The sequence below is a fragment of the Odontesthes bonariensis genome, chromosome 1, assembly GCF_027942865.1.
Source record: "Odontesthes bonariensis isolate fOdoBon6 chromosome 1, fOdoBon6.hap1, whole genome shotgun sequence".
NCBI lineage: Eukaryota > Metazoa > Chordata > Actinopteri > Atheriniformes > Atherinopsidae > Odontesthes > Odontesthes bonariensis.
In genome coordinates, this window is record NC_134506.1 from 18,380,808 (window position 1) to 18,399,534 (window position 18,727).

At 40.8% G+C, this 18,727-nt stretch overlaps 1 protein-coding gene across 2 annotated transcripts in view; it reads right to left on the reverse strand.

The window, feature by feature from the left end:
* Positions 1-18,727, reverse strand: part of rasa3 (RAS p21 protein activator 3) — a 46,048-nt gene extending 27,321 nt beyond the window's left edge. For both annotated transcript variants that reach the window (XM_075449738.1, XM_075449800.1), the window contains exons 1-3: positions 18,462-18,727; positions 4,384-4,501; positions 2,644-2,747 (exon numbers count right to left, since the gene is read on the reverse strand). In XM_075449738.1, the coding sequence (XP_075305853.1) occupies positions 2,644-2,747; positions 4,384-4,501; positions 18,462-18,516 (277 nt within the window). In that variant the 5' untranslated portion in view covers positions 18,517-18,727. The remainder of the gene's footprint in view (positions 1-2,643; positions 2,748-4,383; positions 4,502-18,461) is intronic.

Sequence of the window (18,727 nt, forward strand, 5' to 3'; positions counted from 1 at the left end):
CCACACACCACCCATCTCTCTTTTCAACCCACGTATGGCACCTAGAGCACAAACACTCACTAAAGTGTGCCTCGGTGGCCTGGAGACGACCCCTGGAAGTTCATTTTTGCTGGCAACACCTGCAATCATTCACACTCACACACACGAACAGGAGCTGCAGAGATAGAAAGGTTTTGCAGTTTGTGGTCGGTGATCAAACCCACCAATATTCACCACAGCACACCCAAAAACACTAACAGAAACATCCACCCCACACAAATAGACCATTTTTTCAATTTTGTTTCTACTGGAAACATTACCCACCAACTTACAAAAATAAAATAAAAAAATAGGAACAAAGAATTGTGAGATTGGAGTGATTCCTAAGTAATAAAATGATAATTACTTTATGAAAAGAAATAGGTAGATAGAAAATACTTTATTCATTAAATCAAATTAAATCAAATCATTAAATCAAATCAATTACAAACAGAATGTTTAAGCAGATATCACCAGACTAAATAAGAAATAATACTTTAATAGTGTTTGGATTAGGTTCAGAGAGGTAGAAGAGAGAGAGGTAAAGTTATCTCTAAGCATACACACATCTAATCATCCAGCCAAGGAAAGGCTGGGGTGGAAAAGTAAAACGATCTGTCAAAGAATAAGTGCCAAAACCACAATGTCTATCTGTTAGTAACAGCAGCTGAACCCTCTGTTCCTCTAAAACAAAAGAACGTCATTAACTGACTGCGATTTAGGACAATAACAAGATCTCTGGACATTATCATATGCCAAAGAAAAAAACAAACACCCTGTTACAGTGGTAGTCAAAAACTCCTGGTTATATTTCACCTTTGTTCCTTCTGCACAGCTCAGCGAGTTAAAAAGGTGGCCCAGTTTTCAAAAGGCATTTCTTTAATGATTCAAGCAGGCTTGATTTAATTAAGAGAATATGACCAACAGCATGAGCAACCTTCATTTAGCAGCTTGTCAACACTTCTCAGATTCTCAGTTCGGGTTGGGGGATTTTTTTCTTTTCTAGTTTGATGAGATTTCCTTTTCTTTTTTCTTTTTTATTGCCATCCACAGATTTTTAAGGTACTTTAAGATGGGTAACACTTGGCGGCACTCAATAGCCTCATCGTGTAGTCTTTGTGCATTAGCCCATTGTGCATTTTGAGCCGTTTAGGATCATTATCTACGTTGAAGAAGCCACAACTTGATCTATACTGTTCCTGTCTACTGACATTCCTTAATTACATCAAATTACAAACGGAGGATAAAGTCACCTGAAATCACTTTGCTATCTTCTTATAGCCCTTTCCTGCTTTATGTGTATCAAGATGATGGATCTTGGCTGCTGAATGTTGCATGTCTGAGGAGTCTGACTACTTATAAAGATCTTAAATGTGCATCACATGGCTTGTCTTCAGGATGATTGTGAACAAGCAATAGCCCTGATAAGCTAATGCCTTGGAAAAAGTCCACTGAGAGCTCACATTTCGTGTAGTGCCCCTAGGTTTTGAATTGTAATGCATTCCTTTTCCCCTCACTAAAAGTGTGCAAAACCAAAATGATAACTACATTCTTGCTTAAACCCTTTGACATCACCTTTAGCTCTATGTCCTCTGGAAAGTTTAAACACACCTCTATGTTTCACTATCTTTGAGCACAACCCTGATAGAAAAAAGGGGGATAAAAGGAAAATCTAACAGCTGTGTTTGCGACCAGCTTGCTGAGTCAGCTTTATGTCAAATGTAATTTATGGAAACAAGCACACAAAGAGGTACTATTTCCACATTATTTTTTAGGACGTCTTTAGACATTCACACCATACAGGAGCAGTAGCAGCATTTCAAGAGTGTCCCTTTAAACAAAACATTGAAAGCAAAAATATTCAAAAGTAAAAATCAGTGAGTTCTGGCAAGAGTTTGGGAAGTCATCTGAAAAGGTGGTGACTCTGCTGTCCTGATGTCCGTTTGATCCAGAGCAGAGAAGCAGCTGAGCGACCGCAGGGACGTCTGAGTGATGGAACTGTTAATCGTCCAGACGCTAACCAGCTGCTGGCTGGAGCGTTTATTTTTAGTCATAATCTACTATGAAACATCACTGACTCAATATGTCGCCATGGAGACAGTGACAGGTAGCCAATCAAAGCTTGTCAGAATGTAAACATCTTGTGACAGCCAATTAAAACACAGGGAGTTAAGCGTGGCTGAGTCAGCGTGTAATCATGCCTGTGGTCGCTCTGATCCTCATGTCTTGGTGATACAACCATATCTGACAGATGCACACCTTTGACCAAAGTTATACATCTTTAATCGTTAAATATCTTATGATATCATATGACTTAATTGTACTCTTCACAGATGTAGTATTTGTGACTCATGGGTTAATTATCAGAGTTTGTAAGAATACAAGTTGCTGTGAGTTCAGAATGACTTACTTTAGGCTTGAATCCAAATTGTTTGGTTGCTGTTGTAATTATGTAGTTACAGCTTTGTGTGTTGCCACTGTTGTTTCCTAAAGTCAGCTGATGTGTTGCTCTAGCTGCTGTAAAAACACTGTGGAGCGTGTTGAGGCAAATCTTTCACTCCCCCAATTACTTTCCATGTTGGATTTTAGAACATACCGGTTAAAAATTATGATTTATTAACTCACCGATACTTGAGTCCCTCCTGAAAACATCCCTGTCAAAGATGTAGAAGGAGAGGTGTCTGAAGCTACGTGGGATCTCGCAGTAGAAGTCCTCCCCATAGAAGGGACTGCAGGAGAGAGGAAAGACGACCCAAGAGGCAAACAGTGATTAGACAATCGTCTGATGGAGCATGTTTTTACACTGCAGTTGAGCATTTTAGGCGTGTTGAAAGATGAGACAAGGGCACACCGTGAAGACGAAAATACAATTATATGCCAATTGTCTATGAGAACTTCTATGAGGATGAATACAGCAGCATACAGATCTGTAATATTCCATTTATAAGACTCAAAATCAAAACTACCTCTGTAAAACTACCTCTGTACCTCTGTTCTCTGCAAAACTCAATGAGTACTGAGCAACACTGATGAAACTAATGGCCACGACAGCATGTGACCCCTATCTAAAAGACCACTTTAAATCAATACTTACTTACATTTTTTTGTCAAATAACTTGTTTGTTTTGCCCAAAAATAATATGATTTGACTAATTCTGAAAGAGCTCCACAGTAAAAATCAAACACCGCCTGTCAAAATGTCCCATACAAATATCACATCAAACTTGTGCAGTCACATAAGTTACATTACTGACTGATTGATTAATTGGTTAATCTGTAAACTGTTCCAGCGTCTGTAACATATTTCCTTGTTTTCCGAATTGGACTGCCTTCAGAGTACTTTCACCTCCCTGTAAACATCTCAACCACAAGATTATTGATTGATTTGGTCCATTTATCACTTCACAGACGGAAAATAAACCCTGCAGGTACTTACATGTTTTCATGAATCATGTAAAAAGTGACTCTGCGGCTTGTTTGTGTACAACAGAAGGCCTGTTTGTGACCTCTAGCCGGAGGCCACATCTAATTTCACAGTAGGCCTTACCTAAATGACAACCACAGAAATCACAGCAATGAGAATCTCGTGAGCTGAGCTCTCATGGCAGCCGCTGATAATTACTGACTTCTTTGTTACTCAGCATGAAGACATGAAGACAGACGGATGGATGGATAGACAGGGGCATGACTGAATTTATATACAATCAGATATATAAATGAATTTTAACTGTATTCAGCCACTCGTTATCGTTAATCAACTCTGGAGAAAACATAGAGGATCTGTTGAGCACCAGACAAACTTTGTTTTTCTATCGTTTGTTTGACTTCAAATATGAGGTACTTTCACAGTTTATTACAATTCTTTGGTGTTTTATATAAAGAAAAAGCTTTGGCAAACATGAAAAAAACCTCACCAACCATCAATTTGCAGCAGTTAAGCTGCACTTTTCCTAAGTTCTTGTTGGAGTTTAATGCACTCCATCTTAGCCACTACCTTTACCTTTTACCCTTTACCTACCCATTACCTTTTATCTATTTCTCAGTCCATGTTGTCTATTTTTCTTGACTCATTCATGCACGCTCTACACTGCAGGATAAGACAGGCAGGGTGATTTCACTAAAATCTTAAAATCAGTCAGCCTTGACAGTCAACTGTTCTGAGCAGCTGTAGCTGACCCTCATAGCTTCCTCTTTGATTCACCCATATAATTTGACATATTTACAAACTCTGTGTGCTCCTGATTTGAGCTTTTCAAACAATTGAAAAAGTCCCGATTTCACTCTCATGATTTCCATAGAATGACCAAACAGGTGAGAAATAAGGAGGTACACGTAGGACAAGAAAGAGAGGGGCCTTTTACGCACCAAAGTGACTTCTCCACAATCTTGGTCCTGAAGACCTCTTCTTGGTCCAGGTTGACGGTGCAGTAACAGTCCCTCATCCTGTTTGGCCCTGGGTATGGAGGGATGTTTTTAGCTTCTCCTGCACAAAGAAAAGGGAGGAGAGAAAACAAGGAAGGAGTGAGTGAGCAGTTATCATTTAGGAGACGAAATGCTACATTTATTCAAGCTAAGGTATATATATATTTATATATATAAATATATATATATGCTCATATATATGTAGATATATAAAGAAAAAAGCCTGGTACAAGTTCACACCTGTTTCAGCTTTGAGTGCGCATGCACTCAAAGCTGTGTCTATGTTTGCGTGGGCGTGTATATGTGTGGATCTCAGCTCTTTGGTTGTCACTCCTTTTACAGCGGACGCACAAATATCAAGCTGTGGCCCAGACACACTGACAACGAGCCACGTGACGGGTGTTTTTGTGTGCCGTGTTGTGTCAGTGTCGTCAGATCTGTGAATGAAAGAATCTGCATGGGACATTTCCTGAATTCTGCTGAGGCTCAATCTGTTTATCAAACATGTGTGACAGATAGCACTCCCTTTCACAAGAATGTGGTCCAACCACCCACAGAGACACACACACACACACACACACAGAGAGAAACACACAAACCAGCAAGGTGGTGTGCCAGTCCTTTGAGACCAATATAGTTAGCTTTGTGAAGCTGTTGATCCATGTTAGGGAGTGATCTGTTCCTCATTCTATTTGTCTTTGCCCTGGGGACCAGCTCAGGTCTACAGTTACACATGTGTTAACCAACATTGTCAGTATTTGCTCCAGTAACACCACTTTGTCTACATGCTATGTGTCATTCTGGTTTTAAATGAGTGACTTCTTCACTGCAAAGTTTAGTTTAGGTGTGAAAAAGAAGGAAGGAAGCATGCAAAAGTTTAGGCATCCCCAGAGATTTCAGCTGTTAGAACACTTATATCCAGCTCTCAGCCCTTCATTAACTTGTTGGGGCTACAGCTAGTTCATAATCATCCTAAAGAAAAGCCAAGTGATGCGAATTTCACTGCTTTATAACCCCCACCATTGTCCCAACTATCAGCAGCCACTGGCTCTTCTTAAAGCTGCAGTCTGCAACTCTTTTTCAAGCATAATGCCTGGAACTGTCCGGGGATTCTGAAAGTAGTACATTAAATACCCCAATACAAAAAAAAATGAGTTCTCTAGGTCCCCTATATGTCCCGCTAGGTCCCTCCAAAGCCAGCAGGTTTGTTTACAAAATTGCAGACCGGACCGGTAAAAGGTAACCAATCAGGTTACGAGCTGGGCTCTGCTGCCTGTCAATCACCGATTGTGCACGCGCGATACAAGGTAGGCTCGTCCCCACGCTTATTTATCTAGACTATTGAACTTCATTACGGGCTAGTCTACTTACTGTGTATTCCATGATCGCAAATGACAGGTGAGTTGATGAATGAGGAGTCGTGTACGCGAATCTGGCGTGCACGTAGACGTGCACGGGTTCTCATGTGTTTTGATGGGGCGGGACAGGAAGTTGAATAACTTTTTATTTTTCGGTTAAAAAATAAGCATTTCTTGCATTTTGCGACTACGGAGGTCACCGTTTTCAACTTCAAGCGTTCTGATAGATCATGTAAACTCTTAAAATGACTTTACGTATGACAACAACAAATCCTGCAGACTGCAGCTTTAACAGCCGCCTTAACAAACGAAAACAACCAATGCCCAAAAAGCAAGAGAAGCCTATGAGATAATATCAGCACGTTATGTAACAGTTTCCTCAGTTTGAAATGTATTTAGTTGTCAACAAGAACAGTGGAGATCAACCTGAGAAGACAAACAAAATGAGAGAAATGTTTTCAGGACCGATAGCACGGCAAATCCAACCAAAGCCCACATGCAACCTGCAAAAGACTTTCGGGTTTGACCTTGAAGATTTTACAAACTCTACAGTGGTGAAGCCAGAGGTCTGCAAACATCTAGACAAGATGCCTGATGCATTTTGGAAACAAGTCCTGTGGGCTGATGACGTTAAAATACAACTCCCTGGCCACATGAGCATAGTTCTTGCTTGGAGGATTGTTAAACAATTGTTAAGCGCGGGGGTGGATCGATCACACTTGTGCTTGTGCTGCAGCTGTAACACTTGCCAATGAATGACCAAACTGGATACTCAAACTTTTGCTACAGCACTTTTCCTTTTTGTTCGTTAGTTTAAATGTATCATCATCTTTAATTCAATGTCTTTTCTAGATGTTTGCTATTTAGAGCAAATATGGACGCAGCCCCCACTTTGACAACCACTACTTTAGAAATAGAGACATTGTATAAAATGCAATAAATATCTGTGCGCTTATCGTGTGACTTTACAAGAACACATACAAAAAACACTTTCAAGCAACTATGTTGCCATACCACGAAACAGTTCAGATATTTCTGTCTCAGCACCTACAGCTGAATTGAAGGCGGGAGGGAAGACTGGGAGTTAACATTTGACCATTCGTCACTGGATAAATGGCTGTTAAATACCAAAATTGACAATCGACCCTTAGACTATGGAGGTCCTTTTTACATGATTATATCTACACATTGATACAGCAGTCTCATAGGACTTTTCAACCACTTTACACTCAAAATGACACAATTGTGTTCATCTCTCTATGACAGTTTGGTTCAGGATTTCCCAGCAAGTGTATATACCAGATACATTTTTAAGATAGAGGAGGTAAAACGTATCATCAGTGGGATGAGGTGGGTAATCACAGTGGTTGCAACATTTAATTTAATTGTTTGTGTAAAACTTTTGATTTACTTATACGTCCTTCTCTCCTGAGACCAACCAAATATGTCTGAAACATAACTATTCTGATATTCTGATTGTTTGTTTTGCTGTTTTGACATAATTTGTTGCTAAAGATCACATGAAACATGCCATACTTACTTAAACATGTTCTATAAAGGATTTGTGTCTGAAAACAGAGGGACAAGCTGAGATTTTTTACGATGCCACTCAGGAGACAAATGTAAAGCCCTGCTGAGACAAACAGAGGTGATGAACTGCTCTCTGTGGGGTTTGTAATGCAACAGTGTTGTGACTGCTTCTCTGGAAGCCAATTCAGGCCTTAAGTGAATCATTACTCAACAACTCACAATAATAACACTCATTCAGAAATGAAACATACACTTGAGTGGCACAACATCACACAAGCTCCACCGCTCGACGTGTAGATTGCAGCCCTTACGTGTCAGCCTTACGTCACCTCTCTTATCTCTGTCTTTATCCCTTCACTTGCCTCTGTTATTAGACCTCACTCATCTTCTCTGCGTCTCTCTCATCCATTCACCTATTTTTATTTTATCTCCATCCTCTTATCCTCCTCATTCACGCTGTGCTCCCAAATGCCCTCCAATCTCTGCCCCCCCCCCACGCTCATTCATGACCTATGAGGTGCCTTGATTGGATTGCACCGTCCAGGTCATGCACAACAACATGGGATTACCACAGCTTTCTCAGCCATGTGTGTGTTTAATGACTCAACTTATGCAATAAGAACAAAACCACAGCTCCCGGTGAGCAGAAGATATGTACAAAAAAAGATATGATGGCACGGTTTGTATATTGTTCATATTCTAAAGTATCCACATACATCGCATTCCAAAAACTATTGAAAAGATTAAGAGCAGGTTTCACTCCACGTCGTGTATATTTCACCTGCAAAAACCTCCTCCAAATCTCCTTAGATTCATGAGCACTTTTTTTCAGCCACCAGAGGTTTAAACACATGCCAGTACAGCATGAAATTCAACTTGCAGAGATTTGGACTTTATTGATTTGGACAATCCATCACACTGAGCATTTAGTTGTCTTCAGTTCTCTTTTTTTTTCTTCTTTTTTTTGAGAACTGATGTGTAATTATATACAGATGTGAAGTTTCAACATATAAGAGTTATGGAACAGCTGTTCCTAAACTGATACATCAAATGTACATTTAAAGTAGTAAACAGTGTTGTATAACGCCGTCCACCAGTGAGCTTGTAGAAGGCCATGTCTTTAAAAAAAAAGTGCATATCTTAGAAAATGTAAGACTTCCAAGACTAACATGTATTTTTAGAAACAGCTCTATTTCTCAGATTCTGAAATAGACTGAAATGACCAGAGCAAAAATAAAATTCACTACTCCCGTGCAGATGTTATGCAGCTGTGTTAAGCGAAATTACTTGGAAAAGGCCTTTATTGACATTTTCACATGATCAATAATTCAGAGGCAAAATGATTCTGTGGTATTACTTGTTATATTCCTTTTGCTACTTTTCACAACTTTGTGAAAAATGCTTTTTTCAAACTTAGAGCTGTAGGTCATGTCTGCATTTATGCGTTTCTCCTAGCTTGACACTATATTAATTCGATCCTGGCAGGAGTTTTGCTGCCGTCCCAAGGATTTTCAGTGTCAACTTTGAAATCCTTATGATAAACAATTTCCCTATTTTGGCCAAAAAATGTAAAATGTAAAACTCAAGTATATTTTCATTTAGAGTATTAAAAAAAACACAGTGAAATCTTTCAGCACACACTGGGGATAATATCAATGGAAGAAACTACAACAAGGCGAGTTTTTACTTAATTTAACAAATGTCTGAGTTAGCGTTAGCTCTGCCTCTGACTCACTTCATTCATTTTGTGTTAGCAGCAAAACATACAGTACCTGTACCATTGAGATTGTTTTTTATGAGTTTGCCTGTCATGCTTTTGTGCAAGTTTAAGTTTTATGTATTTGAGTACATACCTTATTACAAACCGGTCTGTAATCTTTTGTCTCATCATCCTCTTTCTAGTTCAGTCTTGAAGCCTCTCTTTTTGTTTGCTCTTTATCTGTAAGGTATCTTTTGCATTGCCGCTTTCATTTTCTATTTCAAAATAAGCCTTAACTTGATTTCACTTTCCTGTGGTTCTAGATGCTTCCCTTTTCTCATCTCTCCCCCCTTCACTCTCCATAGTTGTGTGTTTTCTCTCCTCAAGAATGTATGTAAGAGGCAAACAAGAACAAAAACAACGACGGCAGCCTTTTCTTTTCATCCAGCATCGCTGCAGCTATCCTTGGGGATCTTGCAATGGTATCTGAGCAAAATAGGCTTGGAGTGCACACAGTCGTGCTATAACTTTGCATGACTGTGTGCACGCAAAACATGGGGGCCTTCAGCGGAAATGCAGCAAACATAAAAATGACAGGAGCACAGCGAAGAAGGCAAACTGAAAGGTCAAAAAAAATGGTTGACTCCCTTCTTCAACACTGTAGAAAAAAAGCGAAGAAAAGGAGGCGAAAACGGAAGAAATGAGGAAACATGACTGATTGAAGAGACGTAATGGACGCAGTGAATGTGTGGCTTTGTTCCTCTTCCCCCACAGATGACGATGTCGACCACACTCGTGTGTACAGTTACAGACTCACCGCTCAACTCGTTACTCTAATCTCCTCTGACATGAACACATTCGAGGATACACAGGCGTGAATGCTTTCGGAGGCTGTGTGCTCAACTCGCAGGCCTGGGAAACACAGGCTTTAAGAAAAGGAAAGGAGGGGGTTGTCAGTGAGAAAAATACAAGCAGTGTACTCAATTGAGTGTGAGAGAGGAGGAAGACTTTGGAGAAAAAGGGAGAGAAGTCAGCCAGATAGAAAACTGGAGAGTGGTTAGCTTTGGAGAAAGCTACAACAGGAAATGAGATGAGGAGAAAGGAATTTCAACTGGATCCAAGACGAAGTTTAAAAGCAGTGAACAACCCAGTTACCCCTGAGAGTGTGCAAGTGTGGAGGATGGAGAGGGAGACACCGTGAGAATGGAAAGAAGGAGCGAAACTCATTTATATTATCCCACTGGTAATGCTCAGTTCCTTTGATGTTTTTAGGTTGAGACACATAACAAGAACTGAAACCTAACTGGAAGGCATTACAGTCTTTCTCAATTTGACTAAACATAAAAACATTACGCCCATACACAACACACACAGGCCTTCCTTGTGGATATTCACTGCATAAGTCTTGATTCTACATCACAGGTTCCCTTATCATTGAAATTAGGATAGCAACTTTCATTTCTTTATCAGGTTTTTCTATTATCACATGGATCATTTTTATTTGGAAAAATTCTAAACATCGAAAACAACACTAATTCCCAATATTACGCAGCATCGGTTGGTGACACATGCCAACATTTTGTCCCTGCTATGGACTAAACTTGAACCAGCTCTTCCATTAGCTAAACTTTCGTTTGACCCAGCATGCCTGCAACCACTAACCCCTTTCAAACTTAAACCCAACTGAGTGCGGATCAGTGTGGACATTTTAGAGTACTGGCCACAATTGGAGTTACAGATCACAGTTATCAGACATCCGGCGACCCTTAAAGACCTACTCACATAAGAAAATGGATACAGCGAATACACAGAGAAAAGCTTGGAAGAGCTTTTACAGCATATGCAAACAGAGCAACCGCCATTCAAATTCATCCTGATCAATGTTCTTCTAAAGACCTCAGGGCTCCAAAGTTACACATTATACAATACTCAATCATACTCCCTATTACGAGTAAGCTTGTGTTTTGTGTAAAATTGTTGGAGTGTCCTTTAGAGGTATGATCCAAGAGCCAAAAAGTCACCAAATGATAAGCTTCATAACAATAAATCTTGCAAAGAGAAGAAAATGTTTGTGTCGGTCGTGACCATCCTAATCATCAGGCCCAACTAAGATTAAACACGACAGTTGCTAAAGCCACATGATGACCAACGCGCAGCTGCATTTACCACTTTGAACCAGCTCATGTTGAAGCCTCACCTCACTGAAAACCTGTTAACCTCTAAATTTCCTCCTCATCCGTTTCTCTTCAGTAGCTTATCCCCAGATATTAGCGAGCTTTAAAGGGGATATGATCAACTGTCCAAAGTTCTTTCTAACCATCCCAATTTTCAGCATAAACACTTTCAGCATGCCATATCAGAAGAAATGCAACCGTCTCTCAGGTCTACGTGGATGGCATCTATTCCATTTTGAGGGTCTACTAAAGGAGGTTTTCAAGCTTTATTGTTAAAGAAGAAACAAACATGTAATTTGTCTTATACTGTATGTTGGTGCAGCACCTTCCATCCCCGACTTTATGAAACGCTCAGTTTTCCCTCCTTTCTATTTAAGGTCTCCTCCCAAACAGCTCAGTTTGCTCTGATTACTCAGCTGATTGTTCAAAACTGACGGAGCAGCTGCCTTTTAATGCCTGGACTACAAATGAGGTATTTCAGGCAGTTCAGGAGAAAAAACGTTAATCAGAAAATACTCCACAGTGATACAGTATACACACCTACAACTCTATCAAACTGAGTAAAACTAAACTTGCTTGTTTGGTTTAACTTAAGTCGTACTTAAGTCTCCAATACTCAGCAACACATGGAAGTTAAAGGAATTTTATTCATTTGGCGACATGGATGCATATGCACCACCTGACGTACAGTTAAATATGTCATTATAGTTTAATGAATGCATCTTTTGTTGATCAACTGGCTGACCAACTAAATGCTTTAGCACAATTTAAAACAGTGAAGATCATTTTTAAGGTGGAGCATAACAGCCTTTCAGTGTAAAGACTTATGTCTCTTTTGAAACAGCTGCTTTGTTTCATTTGCTCTTTGCAGCAGCATCAACTGTACCAACAGAAAATGTGCATGCAGTGCTACTTGTCACAAACTACCTTCCATGATGAGAAAAAACACAAAACAATCAGCTGAGCCGTTCTGTTCAGAAGTTTCCACGCAGCCCCAGCAGTTGTTGGAGCAGCATGTGGAGGAACAGCATGGAAAAAAAGGGAGGTTCTAGTTAATGCCTACACACCAACGACTGTGTAATAAACCAACATACAGTTACTGGTCAAACTCATTCCCAGTCTTAGTGCGTCCTAGAGCTAATGTTCACACAAGTCCGTTAGTCTCAATGGAAAATTTGAGTGAAACAAAAATAAGAAAACGTGCGCACAGGCACACGCCTCTTTATGTGCACTAAGAGTGTAGGAAATTCGGTTTTAAAAGACACACAAACGTCCATGCTGTACAAATATCCTTACAACCAGAATGGCTTTATCATAAGGTGCAGTTAGAAGAAGAGAGGTTGAATTGAAGGTGTTGGTATCGCAGCTTTACAGGGGCTGTAAGTTCTGGTCAAGAGTCAGGAAACGGTTTAACCTCAACGCTGCCTCCAGGCTTTTCAATCATTTACATAATTCTCAGAATACTCTGTGTTTCTTTCTTGACTTCTGGAAAAAAACAATTAAAGATGTACAAAAAAAAAAGGTAAATCCTCCCATTCCACCCTGCTTAAGATACTCATGAACAAGTTTGTCAAACACAATGGTGAGATGATATGATAAAGTCTTTGCGAGCACAGGAAAGGGAGCGTGAGCTCGGTCTAAGTCCCTGCGTGTGGCAAGCTGACATTGTTGGTGTTGCCACAGGAGGGAAACAAAACCTGATTGCAAAACCTGATTTAATCAGTGTGTTTGCAGTTTTTGCTATACAAGAGTTAAAACTGAAGTACATCAGCTCTTTATTAGCATAGACACAACAAAGTTACCGCTTCTGACGATTATTGACACCTGAGATTCTCTCCTATCTACTGGTCTGTCTGGTAAATATTTTTACGCTTGTATCATTATTAGCAAGAAAAAGTCGTCCCAAATGACCTCTCCCGCAGGGCATCTGAAGGACATGTTAAAGGAGTGGCACTCTTGGGGAGTTTTCAAGCCCTGTATTTACCCCTGCTGACCCCGCATGCTGGGCCTACTGTGACACTTCCCACTGTTCCTGGTACTGTGTTCTTGTGGAGGACACATTATTCAGACAAGCAGAGCTGCTGTACCCAGCCCGGATTATTCCACCAGCCTAACGCTGCGTCTAAACCGTCAACACACGTTTACAAAAAACTTCCCAGAGAGCTTGACTTCTAGGACAAAATGGGGAACTTGGCATAAACGTCTGTATGAACATAACAGCCTGGAACTGAAAGAAAAGTGGGAGTCCTGCAGCGTTTCCAACCCCTTCTTCCTCCACACCCCCAGCCGCTTTCGGACTGTAGGAACCTTTGGCAGTTCTAATAACCTTTTAATCCGCGGGGCCGTTTTCTCCCGTGTTCGGACATACAGGAACTCGGGGCTTTCTCCCTTAGTTCCTATAACTATTTAGCTCCTTCTCCGAGGTCGGGTCTTTTCATGGTTCTATAGAACGATCTGACGGAGGTGTGTGGTGGTCGGTAGCTACGCCCCATGTCATACTATCACGGCTGAAATGTTTCCTCATAGACACAGACACAACCGGCAGGTGTTTAATAAGTTAAACTTACACTGGTCTCATTTGTCTGCAGCGCTCTGCTCTCCTTTCTTCCTTCATGAAATAAAAAAGTATCTCCTGACTCTCTCTGTGAGCTCTTCCAGCCTCGATATTCGACGCCTGATGTGATTGTCCATGATTAATATCACCATCATGCAGACCATAAACATGGTGGCCTCCACCCTCTCCATATTAGCTTCTTGGTGGTGTTTTTTCTACTCTCCTTACTTTTACCGTTTTGTTTTGTGTTTGAATGTAGCGCTAAACGGCTAACGGCTAACACATCATTGAAGCAGACGGCTGCGCGCGGCGCATCAGTCCCTATCAGGTCCCGACTCATGTGCGAATGCAGACTGAAACCGTTCCGCTGGGGAAGGATAGTTATCAGAACGAAATTCGAGGAGGGTAGTTCTGATAACTACTTTCTTAGAACGGTCTGTCCGAAAGCGGCTCATGTCACCAATTCAGAGAGGATAGGAGGAAACCTGGGAACCTTTGTTGGTTGGCCATTTGTCAAGGAGAGGACAGTGGTCAATTCAGCCCACTTTTTTCCTGTTCCAGACTAGGTCTGAGCTGCCCGAGTTCAATTCCCACTCTTGTTTCATGGACCTACAACACTTTACATCCTCTACACAATGCGTAATCTAAGTCTTTCATCCACTCAGCATTACTATTTTCACTGCATCCAAAATTACACTTCTATTGTTACAACATCATTAAATAGTAACAACATGGTGCTCTGCCAGCACCATAAAGCTTGTAAAAACAGTTCAGGTTGAGCAGCTTACGAAGAAGGCTGATGCCAGACACTGCCAGCCTGAAGATTTATCCCTGGCCACATTACCGAATCAGGCAATGATGGAACTCTGGGAGCATCTAAACCTCTCACTTTGGATTAAACAACAAATTGTAACCATACAACATTAAAACTAAAGAAGCAATATCTAAACATTTGAAAAACACACAACCAAAAACAAATCACGTCACGTCATTGTTCCACAGATGTATCTGGTATATCATCTGCAACATTAAATATTCTAACCCGTGACCACTGAGGATGCAGTTTTTGTCCTTTTATTTTTATAATGGTGACTCTGAAGCTGCTGAAATCAACATCTTTACTCGAAAAATGGATCAAAGTGACCAGTTGGCTCGGTCTCAGTGCCCTCATGAGCATATCCTGGTTGTTTTCACCAAAAAACTGCAGTGTAAACCATCTACACACAGCAACATGTGGACAAAGTTGACAGGTAGTGTGCAAGAGCATCAAGAGCATGACAAAAACATCCTACTTTACACATGCCGTTACAGCCGTTTTCAACTCATATCTGATCCAAAACATATTTAAAGGACTCACTTAGCAGACACCTAGCCTGAAAATTCAGCCTTATTTATTAGAATTAAATAAACTGAAGTATCTGTCCTCATTAAAAACATTAAAAACATTAGGAAATCCATGTGATGGAATATGTTAAATGGCGTGTTTGATAGTTTTAAGTCTTCTTTGCTGCACCTGCTACAGTTTCTTTGGCTCGTTGGGACTTTAACATTGGGACAGTGCTGACTATTTGTTTGTGAGCATGCCTGTGGGACATCATGTGTGAAACAAAACCAAACAGGTACCCACGAATAAAATCTTTGTCAAAACATTTGTCAAAAACTCCATAGGGTACTTTTAAGTTCTGTAAATTTGAGTATGTAACAACTGACCTGCGGTGAGTGAGGTCGAAAAAGTCAATTTGATTGACGCGTCTCTTTAAAGTGATGCAGAGTAATGTGTGCCATTATATCGTTTCATATGTGTTCCAGTGTTTGTCAAACGATGTTTTGCGCTGCAGCAGAGAGGCCAAACGCGCATATGTTGCCGTTAAGTAGTCCTGACTCCAGCTGTGCCACTGAGAATTCCAGTCTCCGAGTGCTGAGTCGCTGACAGATGAAGCACAGTCTGCTTCTGAATGTGAGACACCACCTCTGTATGCCGCGCTGTGTCTTGCTACATCTGCTTTGTATTAAGCTTGTTGCCATGCAGGAAAAAACACAATTCTTTTGTAGTCTATTCCAGCCAATCAGGAAGTGAATTGGGGGTAGTTTCCTGTTTCCTGTGTTCCCCAGACGGTGCGAGCTCAGGCCCAGTAGCCCCGTTCAGTTTCCGACATTCATGTGTTCCTCCAGGAAACTGAGAGGAGTCATCCCCTGGCAGAGCATAACAATTAAAAAAAGTGCCTTCATTCTCTTCATCAAATGTGAATGTTCAGCTCTGAGTCATCAGCCCACCGCAGCATCATGCCAAAGGACAAGACTTTGATGGGAACAATGTGATGCAAGCATTTTGTAGACATAACTGGGAGCAGAGCACAGTGGGGATAAGACTGACAGCGAGTATTGCTGCTGCTGCTTGGTATAAACTTTACTGTTGTCACTCTATGACATTACGGAAGAACAAGCACTAAGACGACATAGGATGTCAGTAGTTATTACAAAATAATAAAGACTTGCTTTTCTGGGAAAACTAATGTCATTTTCCAAGAATGAAACTCAATTTACTCATATCCGGATTTCAGTTCGTCTGACAGCTGTAAGTTACTTCCTATGAGGATATTACATTATACACAAGGCAGTGCACAGCTGATCAGTGTCGGGAAAAACAGGCAATATTATGAGGGTTTCATAAATAAACTAATCCTTCTTTAGGTGTAGCATGTAAGTTGAATATAAAAAATATCTATTCAAGCCTCTCCAATTCCAGCTACACGTCTTAAAACTCAAAAGTATCAATTGTATGATAAAAGCAGCCAAATATATGCTGGAAATATGCATATATGAGGGGATGAAAACTCTTATATTTGACACTTCCGCTTGAAAATCTACTTTACAGAATGAATGGTCTGTGAAAAAATACTGATTTTGTTTTCTGTCAATCCAACAAATGATGCGCATCTACTGGTTACGTCACAAAATAATCCGGTAATGATTCAGTAACATCATGTAACACCCAGAGCTTTTTACAGCGTTCTGCTACTTTTTTATTCAGTAAAGGATCGGTGTCCTGCAACACTGCCATTATTATACACAAGCCCATTATTTCAAAGCAGAATTAAAACCCAGAAAGATTTCTGTGAAGGAAAAAAAAAAGGTCCTCCTGTCATTCAGTTTTCATTCACAGGACCTCAGAGCTACTGCCCGACTGAACATCCATTCAGAAAGTGCAGCAAACTAATGAGGCCTCTGTAATTTCCATATTACAACCGTCCCCTGTGAATATCATCTCAGTGCAGCAGAACAGTTCGTTAAAACTCTCGGATTGGTTCTCTCTCCAACTATTTTCCAGGGACACCGCTGGTAATGTCTTTAAAACTCACATGGGGGCAAGTGGAGTGTGACTGTCATATACAACATCCCTTCTGTTGAATGTTTGGAGTCAAAACATACCGCACAGCACAGACAGGATGCACTGGGTGCCAGGTGTCAGTCAGTCCCATCCATTTTGACTCAAGATTACATTTACAGCACACACAGGACATGATCTTTCTGTTTGGGGTAGTTTCAAATCAAAAAGTCAAAAAGTACAGTAACAATATACTATCAAAGCGAAAGCAGTTCAAACTTTGTTCCCTAAAAAGATAAGTACACTTTCATCAAGAAGCTTCGGAACTACTTTATCATTTGAAGGATTTTCAATTTTTTAGCACAGTTCACACAGACTCTCTGAATCAAGCCTCTCAAAGGTGACAGTTAAAAGCTTTTGTTGTTATCATAGCAATACCATTGAAAAATCTTTGGATTCTGTGGCAAAACAAACTATTTAAAGATGTCACCTTGTGCTCTAGGGAACTGTGGTTTGTATTTTTCACTTTTTGTACACCAAATGAATAATCAATCAAGTACATGTCATACCTATATAACTTGAAATAATATTACTAGCATTTCCCATACTGTTATTGTCATGTATTAGATACATGCAGTTATGTAATAACTGCAGTTTTAAATTGTTTAGAAGACTGGGCAAGTTAACTTCTCGAGTACTTAAAAAAATACTGTCCTCTCCGCCAAAGGCTCCATGACAAACTATACTCAGCCCCCTCACGGCTCCATTCACAAGATACGCATGCACCACATGCCTCGTACAAATCTGGGGTACCCACTGAAGACCAGCTACACCTAAATATAGAAATCTGGGTTAACAATCAATAGCTAGACAACCATGCATGTTTTTTTGGAGGATGGGGTGCAAATTGAGAGAGGGGGGTGCAGTGACATGAATGGCTGGCAGCAATTAGGGGGGTGGCAAAGGTTTATGTGACCAGGATTGCACAGAAAAAGCATCTGGATACTTGCAGCTGTGGAGCCTTTATGTGGCACCGTCTGCTCAGATTGGTTCAAGTTTAACACACATGATCTGGTTCCAAATGCCAGCTGCCAGATTCCCACAATCTCCCACGCAGCTCTGAATCCCTCGATCTCTTTAAAAATACTTTTTTTTTTTTTTTATTAATCTCCGTTTCCTTCTACTTTTTCCAGTTTCACAATTTGTGGTCTCAGTCTGTGCGCTGAGAAGGAAACGTGTGATCAGAATTACAATAACAGGCAGAACAGCACAGATCTGGGTCCGTCCTGTCTCTAGCCCTCACTGCCTGCCTGCTCTCCGTGTAAATATGCAGCCATCCATTGAGGCGCTCAGACTGGGGGTAGGGATTTTTTCTTCTTACCTATTTTTATTTTAACGCTCTGAAAGACCCGAAGACCTTCCTCTTCTACCGCCATGGTTTTCACCGTGGCTCACCGTGGCTCCTTTTTTAGACGACTAAATGAAGACTGTCCTCCACGGTGGTTGGTTCTGGCCTCTCCAGCGCACGGATATTCCAGAGGTTTTGCACATCTATGCTCTACGAACAGCGATCATACTCCGGCCCCGACCACTGCTGCTGCTGGCTGTTTGAGACCTAGCGAGCGGACTCAGTTTTGGTCCCGCAGC